Here is a 23907-nt window from a genome sequence, read left to right on the forward strand (position 1 = left end):
CAGTTTTATCTTTTAGATTTAGCAGGAATTCTGTGAGTTATGTTGTATTCGTGTCTGCTAGTAATGATGTTATTGTATTTTTATGGAAATATAGCTTTGTTTTCTCGGGGTGGGGGGTGGGCTGGTGCTTGTCAGGTAGTCTGTACGGGGCCCAGCCATTTCTATCAGCAGCCCTGGGATTAGTGTGAGGGTTGGAATTCCATTGAGGGTTAGTGTGAAGGTTGGGTCTCCAGGAAGAGTAAGTGCAAGGTTTAGGGTTCCAGGGATTGATAATGTGAGGTTCAAGGCTCTAGAGAGGGTAAGTGTGAGGGGGCATTAGGATGAAGAGAATTTATTGCTATGAACTTTTGTTCCTTCTCCCAGGATGGAGGAGGCATTTCATACGTAATCCAGACTGTAATTTATAATAAGTTACATCACAGATTTAAAATAACATAAGGATTTTGCAGAAAGTAGGTATATAACAGATAACATAAACAGTTCATTATAAAATTAAAAATCAACACACATTGCAGAGGGAAAAGGATGTTTTATTACATAACTGGTTTTAGAAAGAAACTTTCAATATTTTTATCTTTATAGATGTCTTCAGATGTGTTCCTTTACCAGTTCTTAGAATGATGTTCTTACAGGTTCTAAAAGGAAAATAATATTTAATGAATAAAGTAGACTCAGATGTTGCTGTCACACTGTGTGGTTACAAAGAATGTTTAAAAACTTGTTCTTCTTTGATGTACTCTTACTGCCAGCACACTACTTCTAGTCTAGAGTATGTGCTGTACTGAAATGTCCCAATCAACATAATTGGTTTTTCAGAAGTCTGTGGGAATTCCCAACTATCCCAAACACCATAGAGAGGCCCAGGGACTCAGGTCCATCTTACCGAATGAGCACCCTGGGCAGTTGCCTGGGGGCCCCACTTGCCCAGGGCCCCACCTGCCCAGCGACTCAGCCAAGCATTAGTCCCGATTCCTGTGTGCATCCCGCCGCTGGACTTAGCAGGTGACAAGCGCCTGTTGGCCCTGCGCTGCTGTCAGGCCACTTGGACCGTGGAGGGGGAGCCCACAACTGCAGGAATGCCTGTCTGCCTCCACCACAACAGGCACACACAGGACAGTCGAGTCTGACTCCCGTCTGTGTGTGTGTTCACCGGACCCAGCCGCCGAACTTGGTAGCTGTCATTAGCCTGGCACTGCTCTACCAATAAATATCTCCTTATCGATAATTTGCATTTTTATTCTCGTGGGTGATTGTGTAGGCAGGGCCCCAGTGCACTGCATTGCCTGGGGCCCTTTAATGCTCTTAAGATGGCACTGCAGTGACTGGTAACATGGGCGGAGCTTCAAAGTTATTTTTTGAATTTCTTTTTTGTGACTAATTGTGTACACACTTGGCTTTTAGTTACTCAGCAAAATATTGTGAAACTTAGTGTTAAATTTAGGTCATTTTGATCACCACCCAGATGCCTGGATGACAGCTGGTTCAGCTGGCTCAGCCTCTCAGCACGCTTGGTGCTCAGTGAAGACTGGGAACTAAGTGATCAGTTCTTGGTCAAAGAGCTGGCGGGGGGCAGCTGCATACATACGAGAGTATGTATGTTTATATTTTTGATACCCCACATTTCTCCTTTCAAAGAATACTCCAATTTAGCAAAATGTGCTATAATGCCTGTAGTAAAAGTTTCAAAATGTTGGAAAATGTACTTCAGGGATTGTATTAAATCTTGTAAAAAAATGTATTCCCCCTATGTTTATTGTATTTTTGCATTGTTTTAACCACCTCAATACCAGCATGTTACACCCTCTTCCTTTGCAGGCCAGTAAACACCTATGTTTAACATCCAATTAGAAGAACAGGTCCCCCAACCAACCATTTAACTACAATGGCAGGTTATGACAGACTTAACAAAGAATGCACACAAAATAAAATATCATTAACGTAAGCAAAGCAGAACAATAAGGAAAACTCAACACATGTCTATAGCACAAAGAAAATTACAATCTGAAATAGGAAGATAAGTGAAACAGTAAATGGTAAGAATGCTGATGCTATGTGTTAGGTTTAAAATTTGTAACTTACACTGTTGATCCAGGAGGTGTAAGCAGACACTCTGGTGAACACTGTGGGCTTCAGGTAAGCATTGCAACCGAGGGAGGATACAAAGCTGGTGACACCATGGACCTGGTACACGCCATTGACAGCACAGTTCAGAGGTCCACCAGAATCACCCTAAAAAAAGTAGGAGCTCAAATCAGCTGGAAAATTGTTTCATATAGAACCCATCAATTGTTTTTACCACTGTTGCTTTCATGTTGGCTTAAAAGAGAAGTGCGGAACATGAAAAAAAAAAAAAACAATCATACTTACCTAGGGCTTCCTGAAGATGATGTGGGTGGCAAAATGCATTGAGGCGGGGACACGGCATGTCTGACTTTACGTCAAGTTAATGAGGCTCAGGTGGTGGAACACACCCCAGGCCGCCATCTTGTTGGTGGGCCAGGACAATGACACGGAGTGAGAAATACACTGTGGATTCCTGCTAGCGCCCGCTCGGCATGATAAAATGTGAGTAGACATTTTTATATTCTCTGGGGGCAAAGAAGTTTTAATAAATGGGTTTGCCCTATGATCTTGCTGTCTGCGGTTTACTTTTATATATATATATATATGGATCTGCGGAGGAAGATAGTAGACACTGGTCTCACCTGCTGTCCTTGTCTAAGGCTCCCAAAAAAGCGTTACTAGACCCATTTCTTTTGGGGATAGGATGCATGGAGGAACACTGAGTGGAGACAGGCTGTCTCTTTTACATGAAGAGTGTTGAGCATGCTGGACTGGTCCATGAGCAAAACACTTTGCTCATGGACTTTGGCACCCTTATTATTTGTGCACTTTTGATTTGAGGATTTTATATCTAAATTCATTGCACATTTTCTTGGATTTTATTTTTATTATCACAATTATTTGGGCACATTTTTATAAGGGTCGTTTTTGTGTATAGATAATTTATTAACACCTAGTATTTTTTGGATTGTTTTTTTCTGTTTATTAGCACTATTTATTTATTTATTTTTATTTCAGGTTCTTATATAGCGCTGTCAATTTACGCAGCGCTTTTACATATATATTGCACATTCACATCAGTCCCTGCCTTCAAGGAGCTTACAATCTAAGGTCCCTAACTCACATTCATACATACATAGTAGGGCCAATTTTATACAGGATCCAATTAACCTACCAGCATGTCTTTGGAGTGTGGGAGGAAACCCGGAGTACCCAAAGGAAACCCACGCAGGCACAGGGAGAACATGAAAACTCCAGGCATATGTATCACACAGGGATGTGGGAAGAGCAGCAAGGGTATCATTATATATCATTTTTGGGATCTGTCGCACAGATACACGTATACACAGTATACACATTTATATTACTATACAGCCTATGGCTTTTGTCTGTCATGTTGGTCTTTTGATCAGGGATGGGTCTGAGACATTTATGACCAGTTTTACTTACGTTGCAACCAGCCTGGGCTCCATTGCCACCAGCACACACCATGGTTGTCTTCACAGTGCTGCCCCAGTAGGAGCTGGTAGAGCAAGTTGAGTGGGCAACAACGGGCAGTGGAGCCTGCTGGAGGATGGAAGGCAGAGATCCACCAGCTGCAAAAAGAAAAAAATAGAGTTATTACAATTTTTAGCACTACTAGTATGAATATTTCACATACTAGCTCATAGCTACTAGTTATATCTTGATTATGAAACAAAACTAGGACTAACTGGACTTTCAATGATACAAGGCACAAAGGTGTAAAGTATTCCACATAAAGAACAGCACAAAAATCTATTGATATTCATCTAGTGCTCAAAGGTTCTAGAAGTTCTTTGATAATGTAACCAGAAATTGATAATTTAAAAAACGATGTCCTAATGCTAAGGGAACACATATGTCTGAAGAGAACAGATGAATCAATAAATGCAACAGATTTTGCATCTGCGCCCACCCCCTGCACTACATTATGCTATATGATAGCATAGCCTACACATCATGAAAGCCCAGGTTTGTAAAGAAATTACATTATGATGACGAGAAGAGGCCACAGACAGCTCTCCAAAACAGTATCTGTTAGGTGGCCATTTTGGATTTTGTTGGAGCATGGGGTAAATCTGAAATCTAAAAGTTCTATGCTAAGTACACCTGGTACCTAACTTTTTGTTTTATCTCTCATATTGTTTGGAACAAAGGTTTGTGGCATTTAAGAGTTAGAAAGAAGCCATGTTGCGCATCTTGAATGTAATGGTGAACCTAGCCATGATACAGCATTCATCAGATTATTTTATTTGTAAACCTATTATGCAGTAACTTACTAGTGGTTCTTCCCCATCCAGAAATGATGCAGTTGTAGTTGTTAGCCAGGACAGTGCCATCAGCTGGTAGTGAAGCCACTTTTACATAGCTGTTCAGAGTAGCGCTAGCAGCGAGGTGGAGGACGGCAATATCATAACTGCAATGACAAAGTATAACATATACACAGTTAAACACAGTTTTTTTTTGTTTTTTTTTCACTGCAGCAGAGAAAAATCAGGTTCCCTTCCTTGTCAGACAGGGCTGTGCTATGAGGCAGAGCTTGGTAAATCTTAGACCAACTATATGGACTGAAGTACAAATTCTTTGTAGGTTGGAGTTCAGATTTAATATTAGTAATATTTCTTGATGTGTTAGGCTATTATCACCTCTCTGATGGTGGCTGTGCCTCTTGTTCTTATTATATTGCATGGCATTTTTGTGTTCGTCTTTTTGTGCAGATCTACAGGATTTTGTTAGGTAACATCAAGAGTCTTTCAAACTGAGGCACCAATTTTATGCCAAAATTCTATGTAATGTAGATTTTCCTATTATGAAATGCTCTGGTTGAGCTTAATGTTGGTTAATGGAACTGTTACTCATGCATACATTCCTAGTTTGCGTATTATGCAGTACATGTTTTAAATGAAATGTGATATTTGAATGACAAATGGAAATTTTGCTTTAGATGACATCTGCTTGGTTCTTACCCAGCAGCAACATTGTTGGTATTCCATGAGGCATGAATACGTTTTGCAGACACTGAGATCACCTGTTCAGTTCCATCGTTTGCGCTAAGGTTGTGTTCTCCCAAAACCACACGATAGGTGGCTACCCTGAACATAGTCAAATGGAAAGTCAGTTAAATATCATTAAAAAGTAAGTATATAGAAACCTGGTTTTACACATATTAACAGATACTGTTTGCTCATACCAAGACTACCTGTGCCTCGTATCCTATGTATACCATAGTCATAATGACTCACATGTGCCATGGCCTCAAAATCAATCCAGGGAGCCAAAAAAGTACCTTGGCAAAAATAGTTTGCTTGCCATTCTAAAACCAGTGACCAAATTATTAAGTAAATAATTACATATGTTTATGGTATTTTAAGGGGAAACAATGGGGTTGATTTACTAAAATTAGGGAGTGCAAAATCTGATGCAGCTCTGCATGGTAGCCAATCAGCTTTTAACTTCAGCTTGTTCAATTAAACGTTGACAATAAAGCCTGGAGGCTGATTGGTTTCTATGCAGAGCTGCACCAGATTTTCCACTCTCCAGTTTTAGTAAATCAACCCCAATGGCACAACATATGTGCCAAAAACAATATGGCAGCTATCGGACACTGTTCAGTCCTGATCTTGTCCTGCAATAAGCTGTGCAAAACATGACTAAAGCATATGTCAAGCAAAAAGCTTTTGGACAAAGCGAGGAAAGATTTAAACTCCTGCTGTTGGTTTTTTACTGCAATCCACATACTATAGCACCCAACTGTCATTGACTTTGTGGGACTACCTCTTTGGGAACAATTCCCTCTGTTTCTCATTCCTTCTCAGTTGTTCCTCTTTTTGGTCTGATATATAGACCTCTATAAACAAAATATGTAACTATCAAAAGTGTTATATTGAACTAAAGTTTATGTCTGAGCTATAAATGATTGCATTTGTTATTTTTAAAATATTGCTTAAAAGGAAACATAATGGTGAAAAAAAACACTTGTTGGTTATATTGGATAAAATAATTGCTTGAAATCATTTTGAGGAGATTCTTTGTGGTCTGTGCAACTGGGAATGTGATAGAGTTATGACCTTTGTCTACATACACTGTATTTAAAGATGTTTCTTTTTCCCTCATTCTGATCACACCCCCCAGATACCCCCACCCTGATCGCAACCCCCGGATATCCCCACTCTGATCACACCCCCAGATAACCCCACCCTGATCACACCATTGATACCCCCACCCTGATCACACCCCGCAGCTACCACCACTCTGATCACACACCCCAGATACCCCCTACTTTGATCACACCCTCTGGATACCCCCACTCTATTCACACCCCCCAGATACTCCTCCCACCCTGATCACACCTCTAGATACCCCCTCACTCTGATCACACCCCCCAGATACCCCCACCCCTGATTCCATCCACTCTTATCATACCCCCGTATTCATCCACGCTGATCAAACCCCCAGATCCCCCCATTCCTCCACTCTGAACACACTTCCAGATCTCCCCCCTCTCTCCACTCTGACAACACCTCCACATCCCTCCACTCTGATCACACCTTCAGATCCTTCCACTCTGAACACACCTCCAGATCCCCCCAGATCCCTCCACTCTGATCACAACCCCCAGATACCCCCTCCCCATAACACACAAATCCCCCCACACCTCAATTGTGCTGCAGCAACAGGCTCAGGGAGAATAATATCTCCAGCAGGAGTTCTGTTGGCAGTGGCAGCTGCAGCAACCAGCAGGGAGTCTCCTCAACCCTAACCCCCTCCTTCATCGGCACCCCCTGGTCTGACCCCCCCCCCCTCAAATTGCATAGTGGTCACTGCCTGTACACACTCAGAATTTGGATCTGCCCACTGCTCTGCCCTTCTCTGCATGCTTGGATCTGTCCACCCTGCTTTCTCTGTGACAACAGCTAAACAACAGGTAAACTAAAACATCCACGCTGTGCCCTCTCTCTTACTGGATGGAGAGTGGAGGTTTTAGGTTGCTTGCTGCCTGGGCTACCTTATGGTGGATCCGGCCCTGTCTGCACCCCTCTAAACGTCGCGCCCGGGGCGACTGCACTGGCTGCCCTCCCACACTACATCACTGCAGTGACCCCTTTTATGTTTCATCTAATTGTACATTCAATGCCATCATCATGTTAGTGTTTGAATGTTTTTTTTTTTACCAATTCTCTACCTTGAAAACATAATAAAAAACTTTTGAGCAAGAATTAAGAAGAAAGAAGAAAGAAACTGATGTGAAGAAAATGGTAAAATGATTTATAAAGGAAAAATGAGAAACCAAAAAAGAGAGAAAGAAGGGTTGGAGGAACTTGACCTCCATGCTAGGTAAAATGGAAGCCCATATTTCCAATCAGCTTTTGAAAAATACACCATTTTGCTTTAAAAAAGGTCCCTGACCCTTTCCAAAACACAATGGCTGAAAAAAAGCATAGATGTGAACGTGTCCCATAGAAAACCATGTTAAATGGACTGTAGTAAGTTTCTTCAAAAAGAAAAAAGCATTAAAAAACGCATAGGTGTGAACCGAGCCTTAGAATGGCTGCTGCATGGTCTGAGCATCATTTGACAAAAATAAGGGTTGATAATAAATCTACATGCCTGCACATCTTGTATCTAAATGACTTCTAATCAACATTTACTATTGTTTTATTAGAGTGTTTCATGGACTAGGTTGTGCTCCTGCTTCTAAGACCCAGTATACAGGTCACCTCATAATATATCCCAATTCCAGTGCTACTTTTATCTAGTTAATACTAACCAAGAAACTGTATGTAGCAATATTTTTGGTTACCTGTCCACGCAGTGAGCAGCAGTCAAGACACGGTTAGCACGGATCAGGGAACCTCCGCAGGTGTGGTACCAGCTGCTGCCAGAGATATATTGGAGAGATACCTAGAGGTAGAAAATGATAGTAATGGAATTTGTATAAACAATATTACCTATTTTTTTTTTTAGTTGTACTAAAGTGTCTCACCTAATTGGTATCGTACAAAAAAGAAAAAAATTTTAAAGGAGGACTATAATCTTTTTAATATTTTTACCAAAATGTACGCATTAATGTGGTCTATTATTGTATATGCCGTCTTGTTTTTATGTATAAAATGTAATTAACTATGTACATAAAGCAGCCATGTTGATTCCCTAATGTCACTAAAAAAAAAACACTCTGTGATTTGTATCAAGAGATCATGTGATCTAGGCTGCCTATGGTGAGAGCTGGGGAACATTTGATGTTTATTAATGGAAAAAGATATAAACTTTCAAGTTTACAAGAATAATATTGTAATTTGCTGGCATATGCTCTAATGATTTATGTAACCTATTCAGCTTACTGATTAGTCAAGCACATGTGCAGTACCACTTGGATTGCCAACTCCAAACACACTACCTGGATATGGGGAGGCTACAGCAATGTGACCAAGGAGGGCAATTCATTTGAGGTCTGTATTTTAATGGGCAAAGGAGATTATATATTGGGAGCTTGTTTATTTATCCTTTTGGCTAAACACATTCTCACATCTGTTAAAAAGCTTTGAGAAAACTACAAATGGAGTGGGGGAAATGGTTAGAATCTCTGTCACCATTTTTTGCTGTCTATATCTCCATAAATTGGATTCTCCTGAACTCTTGCTGTCCCAAGAGATACAAAAGCAAGTAAATAGAAAGTTCCCCCAAATGGGGAGAATAAGGCTGTGGTCACACGGGGTATGATTAAAGTAGTGTGATTTAAAAGACTGAGTTCAACACTACTCCAGCACTACTTCAGGACTACTTCTGTGAGATTTGTAATGATTTGATAAGACTTCAGTGCTACTTCAGTGGGAGGGGCTGTCCATGTTTCATTGAGGAACAGTGCTGTTATGAACAAAAGTTTAACTAGCAAAGGGTTAATAGTTAACTTCTTTCAGGGCCCAAGTAGTGCTGATATAGACAAAGGTACGATTTGCAGCAAGATTTACATTATAGTCTAAGGCAGTGAAATTGTGCCGAAGTCCTCAAAAAGTAATACATGAATTGCTTCTCAAATCGTACTACTTGAAATCGTATCTTTTAAGCCACTCCCATAAAAACACATTAGATGCTACTTCAGGTACGATTTGTAAATTGTATGTCGTGCCTGAAGTCGTACTGGTGTGACTGAAGGCTTACACCTTTATTGTCTCAGAAACCAGTTTCCCTACTGAAAGATTTACCCTCTACTACTGTTTCAGTGATGAATGCCCTTTGAGGCAGAAACATGTCAGCTGGTTGCTCTGTGGTTTTAGTTTGTTTTAGTGCTATTTCAAATAACTGAAGACCTGTGAAAATATGCTGGATACTTTTTCTTGCTACACTGTTTCAGCGAGAGTTATAAAACTTTATATTCTTCCTCTCTTTCTCTCTCTTTTACAATAATCAACCTGATAAGTAATGAGGGAAAATCTCCATAAAGAAGTCACAAACACCAATAAAAACCTTAAATATTTAGATTATGCTGAATAGGAAATTGGTTTAGTTCCTCAGTGTGAAGATAAGTCTATTTTGTAGAGTATAATGACTCTGGGTAGGCAGCTCTCCAACACAAAGGTCATAGACACCTTGGGTGATTTCTAGAAGGTGTAGGGAAAATAGAGACCCCATACCAGTAGCAGTCCACGATAATTTACTTCATCATATGAGGCTGAAGACAACAAACCAATGTATTTCAGTGCTAAATTGAGCTTTAATACAAATATCTGCTAAAGTATGCATGTGGATGAAAAGAGACAGTTTATTTATGAGTTGGACTATCCCTCTAATAACCCATCTAATACTTGTTTAAACCAACAGAATAAGCTCTGATGAAGACGAGAACCATATAGCCCCTGAAACAAAGGCAATGGCATGTTGTCTTTGAACTTTATATGAGGAATTAAATACCTTTGGACCACTAAACATTTGCTGTTGCCAACTAGAAAAAAAATAGTGGAGTTTTTGTAATAACTAAAAAAATAATACAGAAAAAAAAAAAAAAAAAAAAAACGTATTAGTACACCAAATAGGTCAGTTCTAAAAACAGTTCCAGTGGCAAAAATTTGAAGGCACAAGTCTCCAAAACTTGGGAACGTGACATTTTGTAAGTACTTAACATTGTATCTTTGGAAATGGATTTGGCACTATAGTGGGGGTGGGGGAGCTTAGCTGCAAATTTGTGTGGCCAAGTTTTGAATGGCTGGTTCTTCCCCTTTAAGAACATGCATTTTGAATGAATGTGCTGCGACCTTTTAATAGCCTTATCTTTTTTAAGTGCTTTTTAATAATTACTATGACTGTAATGTGTGCACAGATGGTGTTTTTACAGGTTTAAAAACACTTTTTTTTTTAATCCCTTCTATCTTACCTGCCATGGCCATGCATTTTTGGCAGCATTGGTTCCTCCCACTACACGTGCATTCTCCCCAGCATCCTCAATGTACTGAACATCATCATGGCAGTGTCCTTTTGTAAAAAAGAAAACAAATTTCATAAAAGGCATTCACCCTATCAGATCACAATCATCACATTATCACAACAGGTTGGGGGGTATACTGGCAGAAGGTTGGTGAACATAGGTGAATCCAAACATGTAAAGGTGCTGAAAGTTGCTCATCTTTATACATATGCTAAAATCCGAAAGAAAAAATAATTATCTCTGGTACCACTTCCAGGTTAGCTTTCCTCTTTCACATCACAGGATCCCTGAATCCTAAACTGATATATAAATATCAATCCAGCCTTCTGTGTCACAAATCTGAACTCACCCATCCCACCTTACTATTGAGGAACCAATGAGGCTCCTTAAAACAAACATGGACCAATAGTAATGTTTGGGATGCAGGAGATGTTGAACGTAGCTCTGAACCCATAAAGTTGGGTCAACAGTTATGTTGGAATAGCCTTGTATTTGGGGATCTTGCAAAAAAAAACTAACTGGATGTGCAGGGTTTCATCTGCTTCCTATTGACTTCAATATACAATTGAAAATAAAACACATTACATATCCAAGGCAGAAAAAAAAAGAAAGAAAGACTAATTGGAGGATCTACAATATCAAATATAATGCTTTCAGAACTGGGTGACTATCTAGTGCAAATCAGATTTCTTTCATTAAACAGTATTTAGGTTGTTACCTAAAATAGGTGGATTATTTTACCAAGTAGTAGAGTTATTTTGACAAGTGTCCTAAAGTGTGTGATTTTCTGAAGATTAGACAGATGTACTTTACATGCAATTATTTAATTCATGATTTAATTAATTTTTAAATCACAAATTCTTCTCTATTTGGCTCCCCTGTGTTCGTGAAAGAAAACAGATGACCACAACAATTTAGAAGTAATCTACAACCAATTTATAAAAGTATTTATGAGAGAATAAATAATCTCCGAAGCACATGTTTATACAGGGTATGTTTTATTGTATTTTCTCACAGTTTTACCACAGTAGGGGGGATTTAAAAAAAATCAAGCAGTAGTCCCTACCGAAAATCTTAAAGTAGTAGCTGCTAAAATCAGAGGAAAGGTGGCCAAAGGTAGAGCAATTAAAAGTAAATGAAGAATACAAAAATTCCCCAGCACTCATCAAGCTAGCCATAGTAAACCCATGGTTTGTATTGTATGTGAGCGACTCAGGCTGCTGGAAAGTGCAGTCCTGTGCCTGCTGCTCCGAGTGTTGGCTGGGAAAACCCGCTAACGCTCCAAACAATGACATATAAGAGCAGAAGGTCCAGGTAGCCACACATCAGAACAAGACCTGCTGTGTGTATACAAGTGGCAGTCTCAGGGTGGACCTCTGCCAAGCCATGTGCCCAATGGTTTTCACTCAGCCCACTGAAGTTTACTCATAGGGAACTATCCTCATAGTCTTAGGGGGTTGTTAAAACAAAACAAAGAAAGTTTTGTTTTTAACCCCTTTATGACTGTGTAACACACATACAGTATGCAGCATCCAAGACGTGGGCTTTAATCCGGGGCACCACATAAATTCATTCTTTTGTTTGTAATGGAAGCATGCTCCATCACACGTTCCCATCACTGAGGTAAGGCTGTCCATGACAGCTCCGGTTCTCCTATTAATGATTGGCACTCGGGGGAATTGGATCACGATCATACGATAATTGTGATAGCATTTGATTGGCTATCAACAATGATCATTCATTCTGTAGCCCGTGCCTGTGTTGTTTCTCCTCTTTGAAGAGGTGAAACAACAGACTTCTCTGCTAGTAAGGAAGAAAAGACACATTGTATCTATTTTTCCTTGCTGGAGGAGATGCCTGTACAAACAAAAAGTCTGTTAAAGCAGTGTTTTCTGGCCTCCCCCTCGAAAATTATACACATACTGTAGCTGCTGACTTTTAATATTGGCACACTTACCTGCCCTGAAATCAAGTGATGTCGGCACCGCAGCCAATGTTTCTATCGGCTGTCGGGTGCTGCTGCCACCATTGCTGGTAAGGGAACCCGGCTGTGAAGCCTTGCGGCTTCACGGCTGGTCCCTACTGTGCATGCGGGAAGCGCTCGGCGCTCTCTTACTGGCCTAGCAGCAGGAGAAGGAGGAGGGAGCCGAACTTCTGATGTACCTTGCCGCAGCAAAGTCCAACGGAAGTGGGGAACAGGGTTCCTGTCAACAACAGGTACCCTCTCTCCCCCAAAAGGTGCCAAATCTGGCACCGGGGGGAGGGGGGGGGGAGAAGACAGATAATTGGAAGTTCCACTTTTGGATGGAAATCTGCTTTAAAGAGAATAAAAATTACCTAGTTAAATACTTTGCCTAGATTAGTGAGTGTAGGTGTCAGTGTTAGTGGCAGTTAGTGTCAGTGCCGTTTAGTGTAAGTGGCAGTTATTGGCAGCGTTAATGGCAGTTAGTAGCATTGTTAGTGTCAGTGTGTGTTTAAGTAAGGAAAAAAAGGTTTTATATCTAGTGTCAGTGCGAGTATGTGGGAAAAAAAAACCCCAAAAAGAACAAATTAAGCACACATATGTGGTCACCACAATCTTCAGGAGTAAGAGAATTTATTTTTCAGGATTATTTGGTGGTGGTACATGGTAATGGCATAAAATATAAGGCTAAAAGTTAAAGGATGATTTTTTTTTTACTATTTTGGGCCAGTTTTCTTTTCATAATAAAACTAAATCAGACAATATCTATTAACATCTACCACCAAATGAAAGCCCAATCTGTCTTAAAAAAACAAGGTGTGATGCATCTGGATACACTAAGTTGTTTTGATGATATGTACAGTTATTTTAACACAGGGAGTCGCTCACAAAAAATGTCACATAACTTTACAGTCCCCAGTAACAGCCAAGGCAAAAATAAGAAACAGACATGGTTCCAACCCTTCCTTGCTTCATGAAAAACTAAATACTTTTTATTACCAGTGTTTGGTTTCATAGCTCTCTGCTATGGAAGTCCAAATTCTGTGATGTGTCACTGTTAGTGCCAGTTCACATTTGTGCGATCACAGAGATTGCATGTAATTTGGAGCGCACTACTCCTAAAATTACATGCGATCTCTGTGCGGTGCAAATTCAGCTATACAGTTTGTATGGCTGAAGTCGTACCGCAATCGCACCCAACACGCACAGGACCCTTTTTTTGGTCCGCAGCAGAATCGGATCGCATGGTGGTTCACACAAGTGCGATCCGATTCTGTGCGAACTTTCAGATCGCACTGCGATATGCGATCTGATCTGGGGGTGTCGATAGCTTTTAATTGACACCCCCATATTGCATATGGCAGTGTGAACTGCCAGGGGTGTGGATGCGATGCAGGAACACGCTGTATATTCGCAGCGTTCCCGCATCGCAGATATGTGAACTGGGACTCAAGCACAGGAGACAGGGTACAGAACAATGAAAATAAGAACCACAAAAACAAGGTATGATCAGGTTAGTTAGAAGTTATGTGGTACTCTATTAGATATATTCTAATTGTTATAACTTACCACAGAGGACAAATGCAGCAAGTAACACAAGCTTCAACATTCTGAATAGGTTGTTCCTGAGAAGACCAGCAGCTACAGTGGGGTCCTGGACTGGTATTTAAAGGACAGGGCTAGGCAGATATCTAGGGAATATTCACAGATGTTTCATATGCTGGATTTAGCAGATATGTTTGTCCTTTCTTATTCAAGGACACTTTGAATGATTACGTAAAGTTTGCTAGGAGGCTTTTTGCCACAAAATGTACTTTATGGTCTTGGGAAGCCAGAAAAATGGAAGTTGCCATTTTGCCAACCACCCCATGGGTGGTTGTTTTTTTTTTTTGTGTGTGTGTGGTATCACTTAGAGGTCAGTATGTACCAGCAAAAACAATGTACTGTAATAGAAAATGATAGGAATGTATTTAATTATCCAACAGCTTTCACTGGATAACAGCAGTTTACTGAACTTCAAATAGTTACATTAAAATCATCCTAAAAATGTTTTTTTATACTTTTGTTTTGATATTGTGCTTTTAGAACACTGGGGATTGTGAGGTGAGTATTGTCATTATTTTTACCTTTTAAATCACCTACCTACCTTGTTACTGGACATTTATTAACTCAGATTAAAGCTGTGCTTTCGCTGACTTCGCTCATGTCATGTGGCTATGCCCTGTAATTGCTAGGTATTGGGGTAAAGTGATTGATACTCTTTCCTCTCTGTACCGGTTCCAAACACCCCAAAAGTATGTCTTCTGTGCAATCTAGATGAGGAACAGTGGCAAAGATATGATAGAACTATGCTAAGAGACCCATTATTTTTAGCCCGAAAAGCTATAGCGATTAAATTGATTCAACCCCCCCATCTATTCGTAATTGGATACAGATGGTGGCATGCAGGGGAGGGTGGCATGCAGTTGGTTGGAGTCTCTTAGGGGTATTTTTACTGGCCCCTCTACCTGATGTACTTAAGTGGACTATATTACCTATTCTATACTGTGTATTTATGCATTCTCCAGTATATGATATTTATTTGGCATACCAGCTGGTGTGATATATGTCTGAGCTGCTGGCCAATAGTGATTTGCAGTACGTCTTAGATGATTCTTTGATGACTTGGACTCCTCATCCACTCTCCCCGTTATGTGCTACTTCTTTGCTTTTAATGTTTATGACTTGCTGATTTTGTACAGAGCATTGATCTATTAGCTCCAGAGGAAGCTTAATGTGAAACACGTCGAGCAACACGGCTCAATTAAATAATATACCTATGTATTAACACATCGACCGATCTCCCTGGGAAGACAGTATACGTCCCTGTCACCTTCAGTGGATCACTTTGATGTGAAGTATTGATTATTCTATCATGCTATTCCAATGATCTGTATTTGTTCACTACTTATCAGCAATGTAACTGCTAGAGTTGGTTATTTTGTATAATGTTGTCCCTTTTTCATGAGTGGGATACTCATGTTATTTTTTCCTTTTTTTTTTATGTTTTAACTTATGTGATTCAATAAAATTTTATATTTTATGTACCCAGTGCCTTCAAAGTCCATGCTTCTTTCCATTTTTGTTTAGTCTTGTAATAGGATGTGGCACACAATATGCTACTTAGGCGCCCAGTTTACCGCAATCTGGGAGCTCCTTCAATCTATACTCTATGGTGTTAGGAAACCTGACGAATGGGTGCATGGGCTTTTGATACACTCCTGATGATTGGCAGAGGGAAAGTGTCTTGGTGCATGTTGGGGTATTGTATAAAAGCCAGGAGCACATGTGCTTGAGGTCTTTCATCTGGATAGCGGAGTCCTAGAGGGAGGGGGTCGGCTGCCTCCTCCTCTGTAGAGGTGCCATGCGGCCCCAGGGGTGTGTCCTGAGGGCCTGGAGAGTAGCAGTGAGGAACTGAACCAGGAGGTTCAGAGGAGCTGACTGAGAAGGGAGACACTGGAGGACCTATCTCTGCAGTACAGTGAGTACAGAATCCCGTGTCAAGGGGCCTGACCTGAGGGGGGCCACCCCTGCTCCTAACATAGTCAGTGGACGGTGTCGGTTGAAAAGGGATGCTAGTGAGAGTGTCCTGAAGATAAGTTATCATCCACTAAGTCGTTTTGCTAGGAAGTAAAGAGGAAGAGACTTCACCCTTTCTACATTTGTGGCAGTATGGATTAAGCAGCCTAGCTGTTTCCAATCAACCTAGAAGGCTTAAAGATAGAAGTCCTCAACTAATGTGAATAGTTCAAACTAGAGTATCCCACTATTACCTTCTCCTATCCCAGTTCCAAATAAACATAAAAAAACCAACACCCCTGTTTATTTTTCTGATGAGCTATCAGAAGCAAGGAGGGATCAACAAACTATATATCTAGGTAACTGTGTGCTGGTAATCAGGGGACCCCGTCAAGTCATTATTCAGCAGGTCCTGCAGGGACAGTGCTATATTTGGGGGCATCATACGGGATGTTCTGTTGTTACAGCAACGGTTGCTACCGGCAATGGCCGACTAGTTGCACCAAGTAACGTCATGTCCTCTCAAGTAAAGTGCTGGAGTGTTTGCAGGGAAAGTAATGTCTGCTCTACAGTGACCAGTCAAGGTGTGCTGCTAAGTCATGGTCACTTCAATGGTTGCTATTGGCAACGATCAGACATTTATTAAAGTAACAGCGTGTATTGTCAAGTGAAGTGCTGTGTGATACAAAGGAACTGTGTCTGCTTTACAGTAAAGCAGAGTACTTTCAAGTGAGAGTACTTTCAAGTGTTGATGAAGGAAACAGTGGCCCACGACGCACGAATCGGTGCATCAGGGGTTGTGTCTCTACATGTACTGCAGAAGAAGATGTCTGTCGTGCAGTTTATCACAGCGGGACCATTTTCAGTGGCAGTAAAGGAGATCGGTTGTCTTGTAAAGGGAGAAGTGCAACTGAGGATTGAGTACAGACTGGGGAGGCAGATGTGTGTGTGCCAGTGAACAAAATCTGTAACACAGTACCATGAAATAAGTAGTGTTTGTTCTCAAAAAAATTATTAACAAGGTACCAACATCCCGATTGAATGTAAACATAGTGAGTAGGGAAGAGAAACCCTATAAAGAAGACTGGAAAATGGCTCTAGGTGTCAGAGCCAAAGATCCAGGAAGGAGAGAGTTGGAAAAGAAGGGAAGAGAAGAGCAAAAGAACACGGAGAATCTAGAAAGAAGAGAAAAAAACAGAAAAAAAGAGAAAGAGGGGGAGGGAGGTGAGAGGGGGAAGGGAGGGGGGGGAGAGAAAAAAAGGGGAAAAAAGAAAACAGAAAAGGAGGGAACAAGTAAAGTAATAAAGCAGAGAGAAAGGAAAACTAAGTAGGAAGAGATGGAGGGCTGGTGGGATTTTAAAGGTACCGTAAATGATAAAGTAACAAGTATATGTAAAATATAATGTAAATATTTATTGTTATTACACATTAAAAACAAATATGAAAAGACACATGTATTGATGAGACAGACAATAGTACAATACAAAGGTACAAAAAAATGGCAGTTTATATTATACAACTCATCCGATGTAGAACTTCATCGGAGATTAACCCGACATGTTTCGCGGACTCTCAAAGGGGCCGCTTCTTCAGGGGTCTATGTCATAGTATACATTTAAAGCCTTTATTGACCCGCATGATATAAATAGCTAAGGTAAAGTAACAAACAACAAAACATCGTTATACGTAATTATATGACACGGTCAAGCATGCATGCAAATGCTGTGCCCCCGTGCATGCACCATGCGTCATACCCAAACACGTCACCCGAAGCCACACCAAGAGGGGTCAAGCATGCACCCCCACATACGCCTCACCCACGGATGTGGAGGGAGAGCAGGGAAGTGACACCAGAGGACAAGGAAGTTTCTGATCCAAGAAGCATCCTAAAAGTGCCAGCTAGTATCAGTGAGTAAGAGAAAGTAGCCAAAACCCCCAAAAAGAAAGTGAAAAGATGAAAAAAGAAAAAACTCTCCACTTTTAGTTGTTTACCTGAGCAGGTACTATTCATCAAATATGATGTAGTAGAAACAGCAGGGGGGTTAGCCCTGTTAAGGGACTACCTGAGAAGGAACCAGAAGTTCCTATGTATACACAGAGAGAAGAGAATAGAAAGTGTATGAAATATATGTAAGAACTGTAGAAAAAGAATCCAAAGAAAAACAGAAGCAAAAAGGGAGAGGGGAAAAGCTACCTCATTTGATGGAAATTAGGCAATCCTGAGAGGCCTGATGTTAGAGTATTATCAACTATACAGATTGTCACCGGGTTGGCCAGCTGCAAGCCAGTCCCCGGACAAACCCGCAGGGGATAAGCGTAGTGTCCGAGCAAAGATGCAATGGTAAAAGTGCGTCTAGTTAAGGGACAAGGGATAGATGTTAGAGGTATCAAAAGGGGAAAGACTGGATATAACATCATAGAAAAGCAGTCTCATAAAATGCTTACCAACGAATATCCGTGGTACGGGGTCGGGCCATCTCTCACAAGTGCCGCTCTGGAGCCCGCCTAAATGCTCCCTCAACCCAACGCCCAGTGCACGTCATAGACGTGCGCCCTAGGCGCGGGTCAGATCCTCAACTGCGCGCGCAACAGGGTGCGCGCGCAGTGCTACACTAGACCCAGCCACAATGTGCAGCTGCGTGCAGCCACAGAAACGGAGGTGGAGGGGGAGGAGCCCCCCTCTACACCTCGATCTGTCAAAGGGTTTCACACATCCGTGGGAGAGTACGGGGGACACGGTTCCGCCCAAGGAGGCAAAACAGGGACGTAATGGGCAGGATCACATGGTGCATATAGAACAGGGAACAAAAACACAGGCATGCATGACCGTGAACATCATCACAACTTAGCAAGGGTGCAAAACTTACAATTAACAATGAACAATTACACCTAATCTAATAATGAGGTAAATATGCAATTTTATTCATACAATGCACAATGGTGAAATCTCGTGGGAATAGAGAAAAACCCACGATCGCCACCTTATTACATATACTGATACTTCATATAAGGTCCAATGGGTGGATAAATTCCCATGGATCATCCAAAAAGATTTGACCAGGATACTGGTGTAAGTAAAAAAACACAAGAAAAATGTCAATGAGGAAGCAACCTTGAAATAGTCACAAGCGCATATTATGCGGTTGTGAGATAGAAGTTTGCAGTATTTCTCCCAAAAGTCATCCCTGCACTCGGGTATCTGGTGAACAATGGATGCGGGTGCGAAGGGCCTGGATCTCTCCCATTGCATGTCAAAGGTTTTGTCATACGGCATGAAAGGGGGACACTTAGCTGAGGGATTTGGTCCAAATTGGGCCTTATCCCAAAAAGGGCTTATAGGTTAATACCTTGTTTATCCCGGGAGGTTTGGTTGCCTCCAGGGACTCAATCCAGTATGTTTCTTTTTGTAGGATTCGTTTGTCCCAGTTACCCCCGTGGGGGTCTGGGACAATGACATCCAACACGGTAAATCTCACCACTTTGAGGCATATGTGGGGGTGCATGCTTGTCCCCTCTTGGTGTGGCTTCGGGTGACGTGTTTGGGTATGACGCATGGTGCATGCACGGGGGCACAGCATTTGCATGCATGCTTGACCTTGTCATATAATTACGTATAACGATGTTTTGTTGTTTGTTACCTTACCTTTGCTATTTATATCATGCAGGTCAATAAAGGCTTTAAATGTATACTATGACATAGACCCCTGAAGAAGCGGCCCCTTTGAGAGTCTGCGAAACATGTCGGGTTAATCTCCGATGAATTTCTACATCGGATGAGTTGTATAATATAAACTGCAATTTTTTGTACCTTTGTATTGTACTATTGTCTGTCTCATCAATACATGTGTCTTTTCATATTTGTTTTTAATGTGTAATAACAATAAATATATATATTGTATTTTACATATACTTGTTACTTTATGATTTACGGTACCTTTAAAATCCCACCAGCCCTCCATCTCTTCCTACTTAGTTTTCCTTTCTCTCTGCTTTATTATTTTACATGTTCCCTCCTTTTCTGTTTTCTTTTTTCTCCCTTTTTTTCTCTTTGCCCCTCCCTTCCCCCTCTCACCTCCCTCCCCCCTCTTTCTCTTTTTTCTGTTTTTTTCTCTTCTTTCTAGATTCTCCGTGTTCTTTTTCTCTTCCCTTCTTTTCCAACTCTCTCCTTCCTGGATCTTTGGCTCTGACACCTAGAGCCATTTTCCAGTCTTTTTTATAGGGTTTCTCTTCCCTACTCACTATGTTTACAGTACCATTTGTGTAAGCTGGGCAGAGTCATAGCAACAGCGAAGGGGCTACTGCACCGTGCAGGAAAGCGCACGCTCAAGAAATCCACCTCGTAGAAAGAGCCACTGCCAAAGGGTCAGCAAGCCTGGTGTCATGGGCAGGGGCGCCACCCGCGAGCTGCCAATCCGAGTGGAGGAAGAGAGCTGAGACATCAGTCCCGCCACCGGGTGCAGGTGAGGAGCAGACATGTGTGTGGAGGAGAAAGACGGCAGATGCCGGAGTGAGCCAGAGCACAGGGGCTATTCTACATGTTGAGGGAGTACCTGCTGAGTGGATGAATTGCCAAACTCGACCCTGTGGGATACAGGGGTGCGATTGGTGCCTACGGGAAGACTGGCCCTGTGCAGCGGAGGGGACAAGGAGCATCTTGGGCTGGTATGTAGCCGATGCTTCTATGTGTCTATGCGGGTGCGGGCGGGGAGCCAGTGTGGGCACTGCGGCGATATGCTGTTGCAAGCAGTGCAGAGTGATTGTCAGTCCAGAAGACTGAGTGTAAGTTGGGAGATAAGAGTCACTTGAGAATTGCTGGCATCTACAGTGGGCATCTCTGTGGGCAGAGGAAGAGGAGTGCTGACAGCGCTGCTGGGGCTGGGGCCGGGATCAGTGACGCAGACCTGCATTACAGTGTGTCAAGCCAGGGCGATCCGCATCTTAGAGGTGACATGACCGAGGAGAGAAGCAGCTTTTCAAGTCCCAGTTCACTCAATGAGGAGACCGAGGGGGCTGTCATTCACATGCAGTGTGCCAGGAACTTGGAGTTCTATGCAGCCTATGCCACAAGGGTCCCAGATCTATTCCCACTTCACACCTACACCCGGGCTCGGCACCAGAATGACGCCTATGCCAGTCTCATCAAGAAGGAGGAGACCCTAACACCCCACCTGGGAGAGAAGATAGACAGAGACTTCCCAGGTTCTCTTAGTTCCAGCGCCTTGTACAAAAGAAGGTGCCCCTAGAGTATGGGTATAATTATCCATACGCTCCTCGGGAGATCATGAAAGAGATTGAGGTCAAGAGAGGGGCTTGGTGTGAGGAGGCAGTTTGGGGCTTTCTTTACATCCCCAAGCCATATCGCAACAAGACGAAGCCTGAACTGTGGGACACCTTCTTGTCTGTCAAGGCCAATTGGAACTTGGGGGAGTCTATCTACATAGATCATGTGGAAGTTTGCCGCCCTAATGGAAAATGCCAAGCTTGGGCCGTCAGGATTCGAGACCCTGCAGGAAAGATTGTCCGGATACACCATCCTATTATTGCTGAACATACAGAAATTCCCATTCCTGTCAGGAAAGTTGAGTTGCCAAGAGGCTAGTTAGCCTGATCGTCGTTAAGTTACTTGAGCTAAAAGTTAAAAAGGGGCTAGAGTGCCCGAAGAGCTTTCACCACATTAAAAAGTTGTTGTTAGGTCAGAAAGCCCTATTTTCAAATTCCCTTTACCTTCTATCCTTGCAAAGGAAGATGGGGTTCAAGGAAACGTCTATATAGTTTCTTTATTTTGGAGAAGGATTGTTTTCACAAAAATGCTTCTGTTGTTAAGCCAGGGGCTGCTACCTGGAAGAGGACTAACTCTCTAGTTCACAGAGGCTTCCTATTCAAAGAACTCCAGTGAATACTTTTTGGCTTTGTACTACTGTTTTCCTCAAGAAGCAATATCTGTGAGTCGCCCTGCCAAGATCCTTTGGGCCAACAGGTCAGGATCACTAAAGGGTCATCAGAGACACTTTGCAAAGAACTTTTGGGCCAGCGGGCCAGGATGGCTGAAGTACAGAAGAGCACACTTTGCAAAGATACTTTGTTCAAAGGACACTTTGTGAAGATTATTTTGGGCCAGGTGAAAGAAGTTTGTGCGAGTTGCTACCTTGTGAAAGAGGGGTAGTGACTCATTATCTCGTCAGAGAGGGGGATACCAGAGTGAAGGATCCCTTGAATATTTTTGCAGTGACTCACAAGTTAGGCAAGAATTCTCAGGCTCCAGCAAAACAGCTTGCTGTCAGGAGAAGATGTGCTGCCTCGTTGTTAAAGGAGGAAAGGACACTGTGAACACCAGTCGGATGGACTCCGTGTTTCTTCATTCTGAACTTGTGGGTCTAACTATAATAGGAGAGAGTCAGTGCCCTGGTGTCTGAGAGGGACTGTGCCTATTACTAGTCAAAAATATAGTTTCCAGGTAGAATTACTGATTAAATGTTAGCTAGTTAGCTTGGCAGTATCTATTTTGGTTGTCTATTGCAGGTACACAACAGAACTTCGAGTCAAGCGTGCCCTTAGGGGGCCAAAAAAAAAGCTGTCCCTTGTCATGCCTAGGGATGATCGAACAGTTTGGGTCGACCATCGGTTCGGCCCGAACATTGGCTGTTCGAGGTTCGGCCGAATTTAGAACTTTTTGCCCAAAAAGTTCGGAATTCGGCAACCAGAACCGACCAAAATGCAATTGGACAGGAAATGGGCTTTAAAAGCCCATGATTGGACCAGAACCATTAGCAAAAGCCAATTGAGGGGGCAGGAGAATGCTAGGAATGTGATTGGAGTGACTAGGGGGTCCCTAGGCCAATCATTAGTGAATACGCCCCCCAGTATATAAGATAGCCCCCGCCAAATTCCTAGCATTGTTATACAGGACATGGAAGAGAGTGGAAGCAGTTCTGTTAATTTTACTTTAAAAGTGTCATTTAGCATTTATTAGTGTGAGGAAAGGGATATCTAGTGTAGTTAGAGTGCTCTTTTACACTTTAGTTAGCTTCAAAAATTTAGTTTCTGTAGGGAAAGTGTGAAGTGTCAGGGTGACCGTAATATAGTGTAGGGTGAACTGACAGTGACTGCTATGGCAGGGTGACCAAACCCTTCCATAGCAGGGTGACCGCTATAGAGAAAAGCTAGTTTCTCTCAAGTCACTTTCGCTGCAGGAATATGGCTTCGCTCCCGTCAGCATTCTTTATGCTGCAGGCGTTGCTAGTGCTTTTTTGAGGACATGTTTGGAGTCAGACATGACATCTGAACATGTGTATAGGGGGTATATATACACACCCATGTATGTATATATATACACCTAGACATATATAGGTGTGAAAGGAGCAGAAAAAACTACTTGCGCTAATGAAATAACACCAATATAGTTACGCTCCTATCACACCTATATATGTCTAAGTGTAATATACATATAAATATGTGTGTATATATAACACTATACACAAGTTCAAATGTTTTGCCTGCCTCCAAAGAACCCCAAAAAATGCCCAAAAAACACCTGCTACTAAACCGGCAAGGTGTGAAAAGCGAGAAGCCAACAACCTGTTCTACAACTGACCTAATACAAAAATCTTTTTTTTTTTATGGTTCTGGACATGCTACAGAGCTGAAACTTCACAGGTACACATTTTAGACCCCCCCCCCCCCCCAGACACAAAATCACACAAAAACAGTTCTTAAAAATTGTCATTTTTGATAGAGAACCAATTATTGAAAAAATTAAAAAAAAAATTAAAAAAAAATTTCTTTGGCTTTAGTATCTGGGGGGTCTAAAAGTGTACCTGTGAAGTTTCAGCTCTGTAGCATGTCCAGAACCAGAAAAAAAAAGATAGTTTGTATTTTGTCACTT

The 23907-nt window shown here is 41.8% G+C and overlaps 1 protein-coding gene across 3 annotated transcripts in view; it reads right to left on the reverse strand.

Moving 5' to 3' along the window:
• Positions 1–515: 515 nt before the first annotated feature.
• LOC309545934 (chymotrypsin-like elastase family member 1) overlaps positions 516–23907 on the reverse strand; it is a 193751-nt gene continuing 170359 nt past the window's right edge. The window contains exons 1-8 of one of the 3 annotated variants that reach the window (XM_082245376.1): positions 14037–14092; positions 10454–10551; positions 7886–7986; positions 5052–5177; positions 4365–4501; positions 3514–3659; positions 2080–2229; positions 516–635 (exon numbers count right to left, since the gene is read on the reverse strand). In XM_082245376.1, coding sequence (XP_082101502.1) covers positions 627–635; positions 2080–2229; positions 3514–3659; positions 4365–4501; positions 5052–5177; positions 7886–7986; positions 10454–10551; positions 14037–14076 — 807 coding nt within the window. In that variant the 5' untranslated portion in view covers positions 14077–14092 and the 3' untranslated portion in view covers positions 516–626. Of the gene's footprint in view, positions 636–2079; positions 2230–3513; positions 3660–4364; positions 4502–5051; positions 5178–7885; positions 7987–10453; positions 10552–14036; positions 14093–23907 lie in introns of those variants that run through there. The other 2 variants (XM_082245377.1, XM_082245378.1) reach the window with 2 other exon arrangements.

Source organism: Pelophylax lessonae (assembly GCF_965119305.1).
Source record: "Pelophylax lessonae genome assembly, chromosome: 2".
Taxonomy (NCBI): Eukaryota; Metazoa; Chordata; class Amphibia; order Anura; family Ranidae; genus Pelophylax; species Pelophylax lessonae.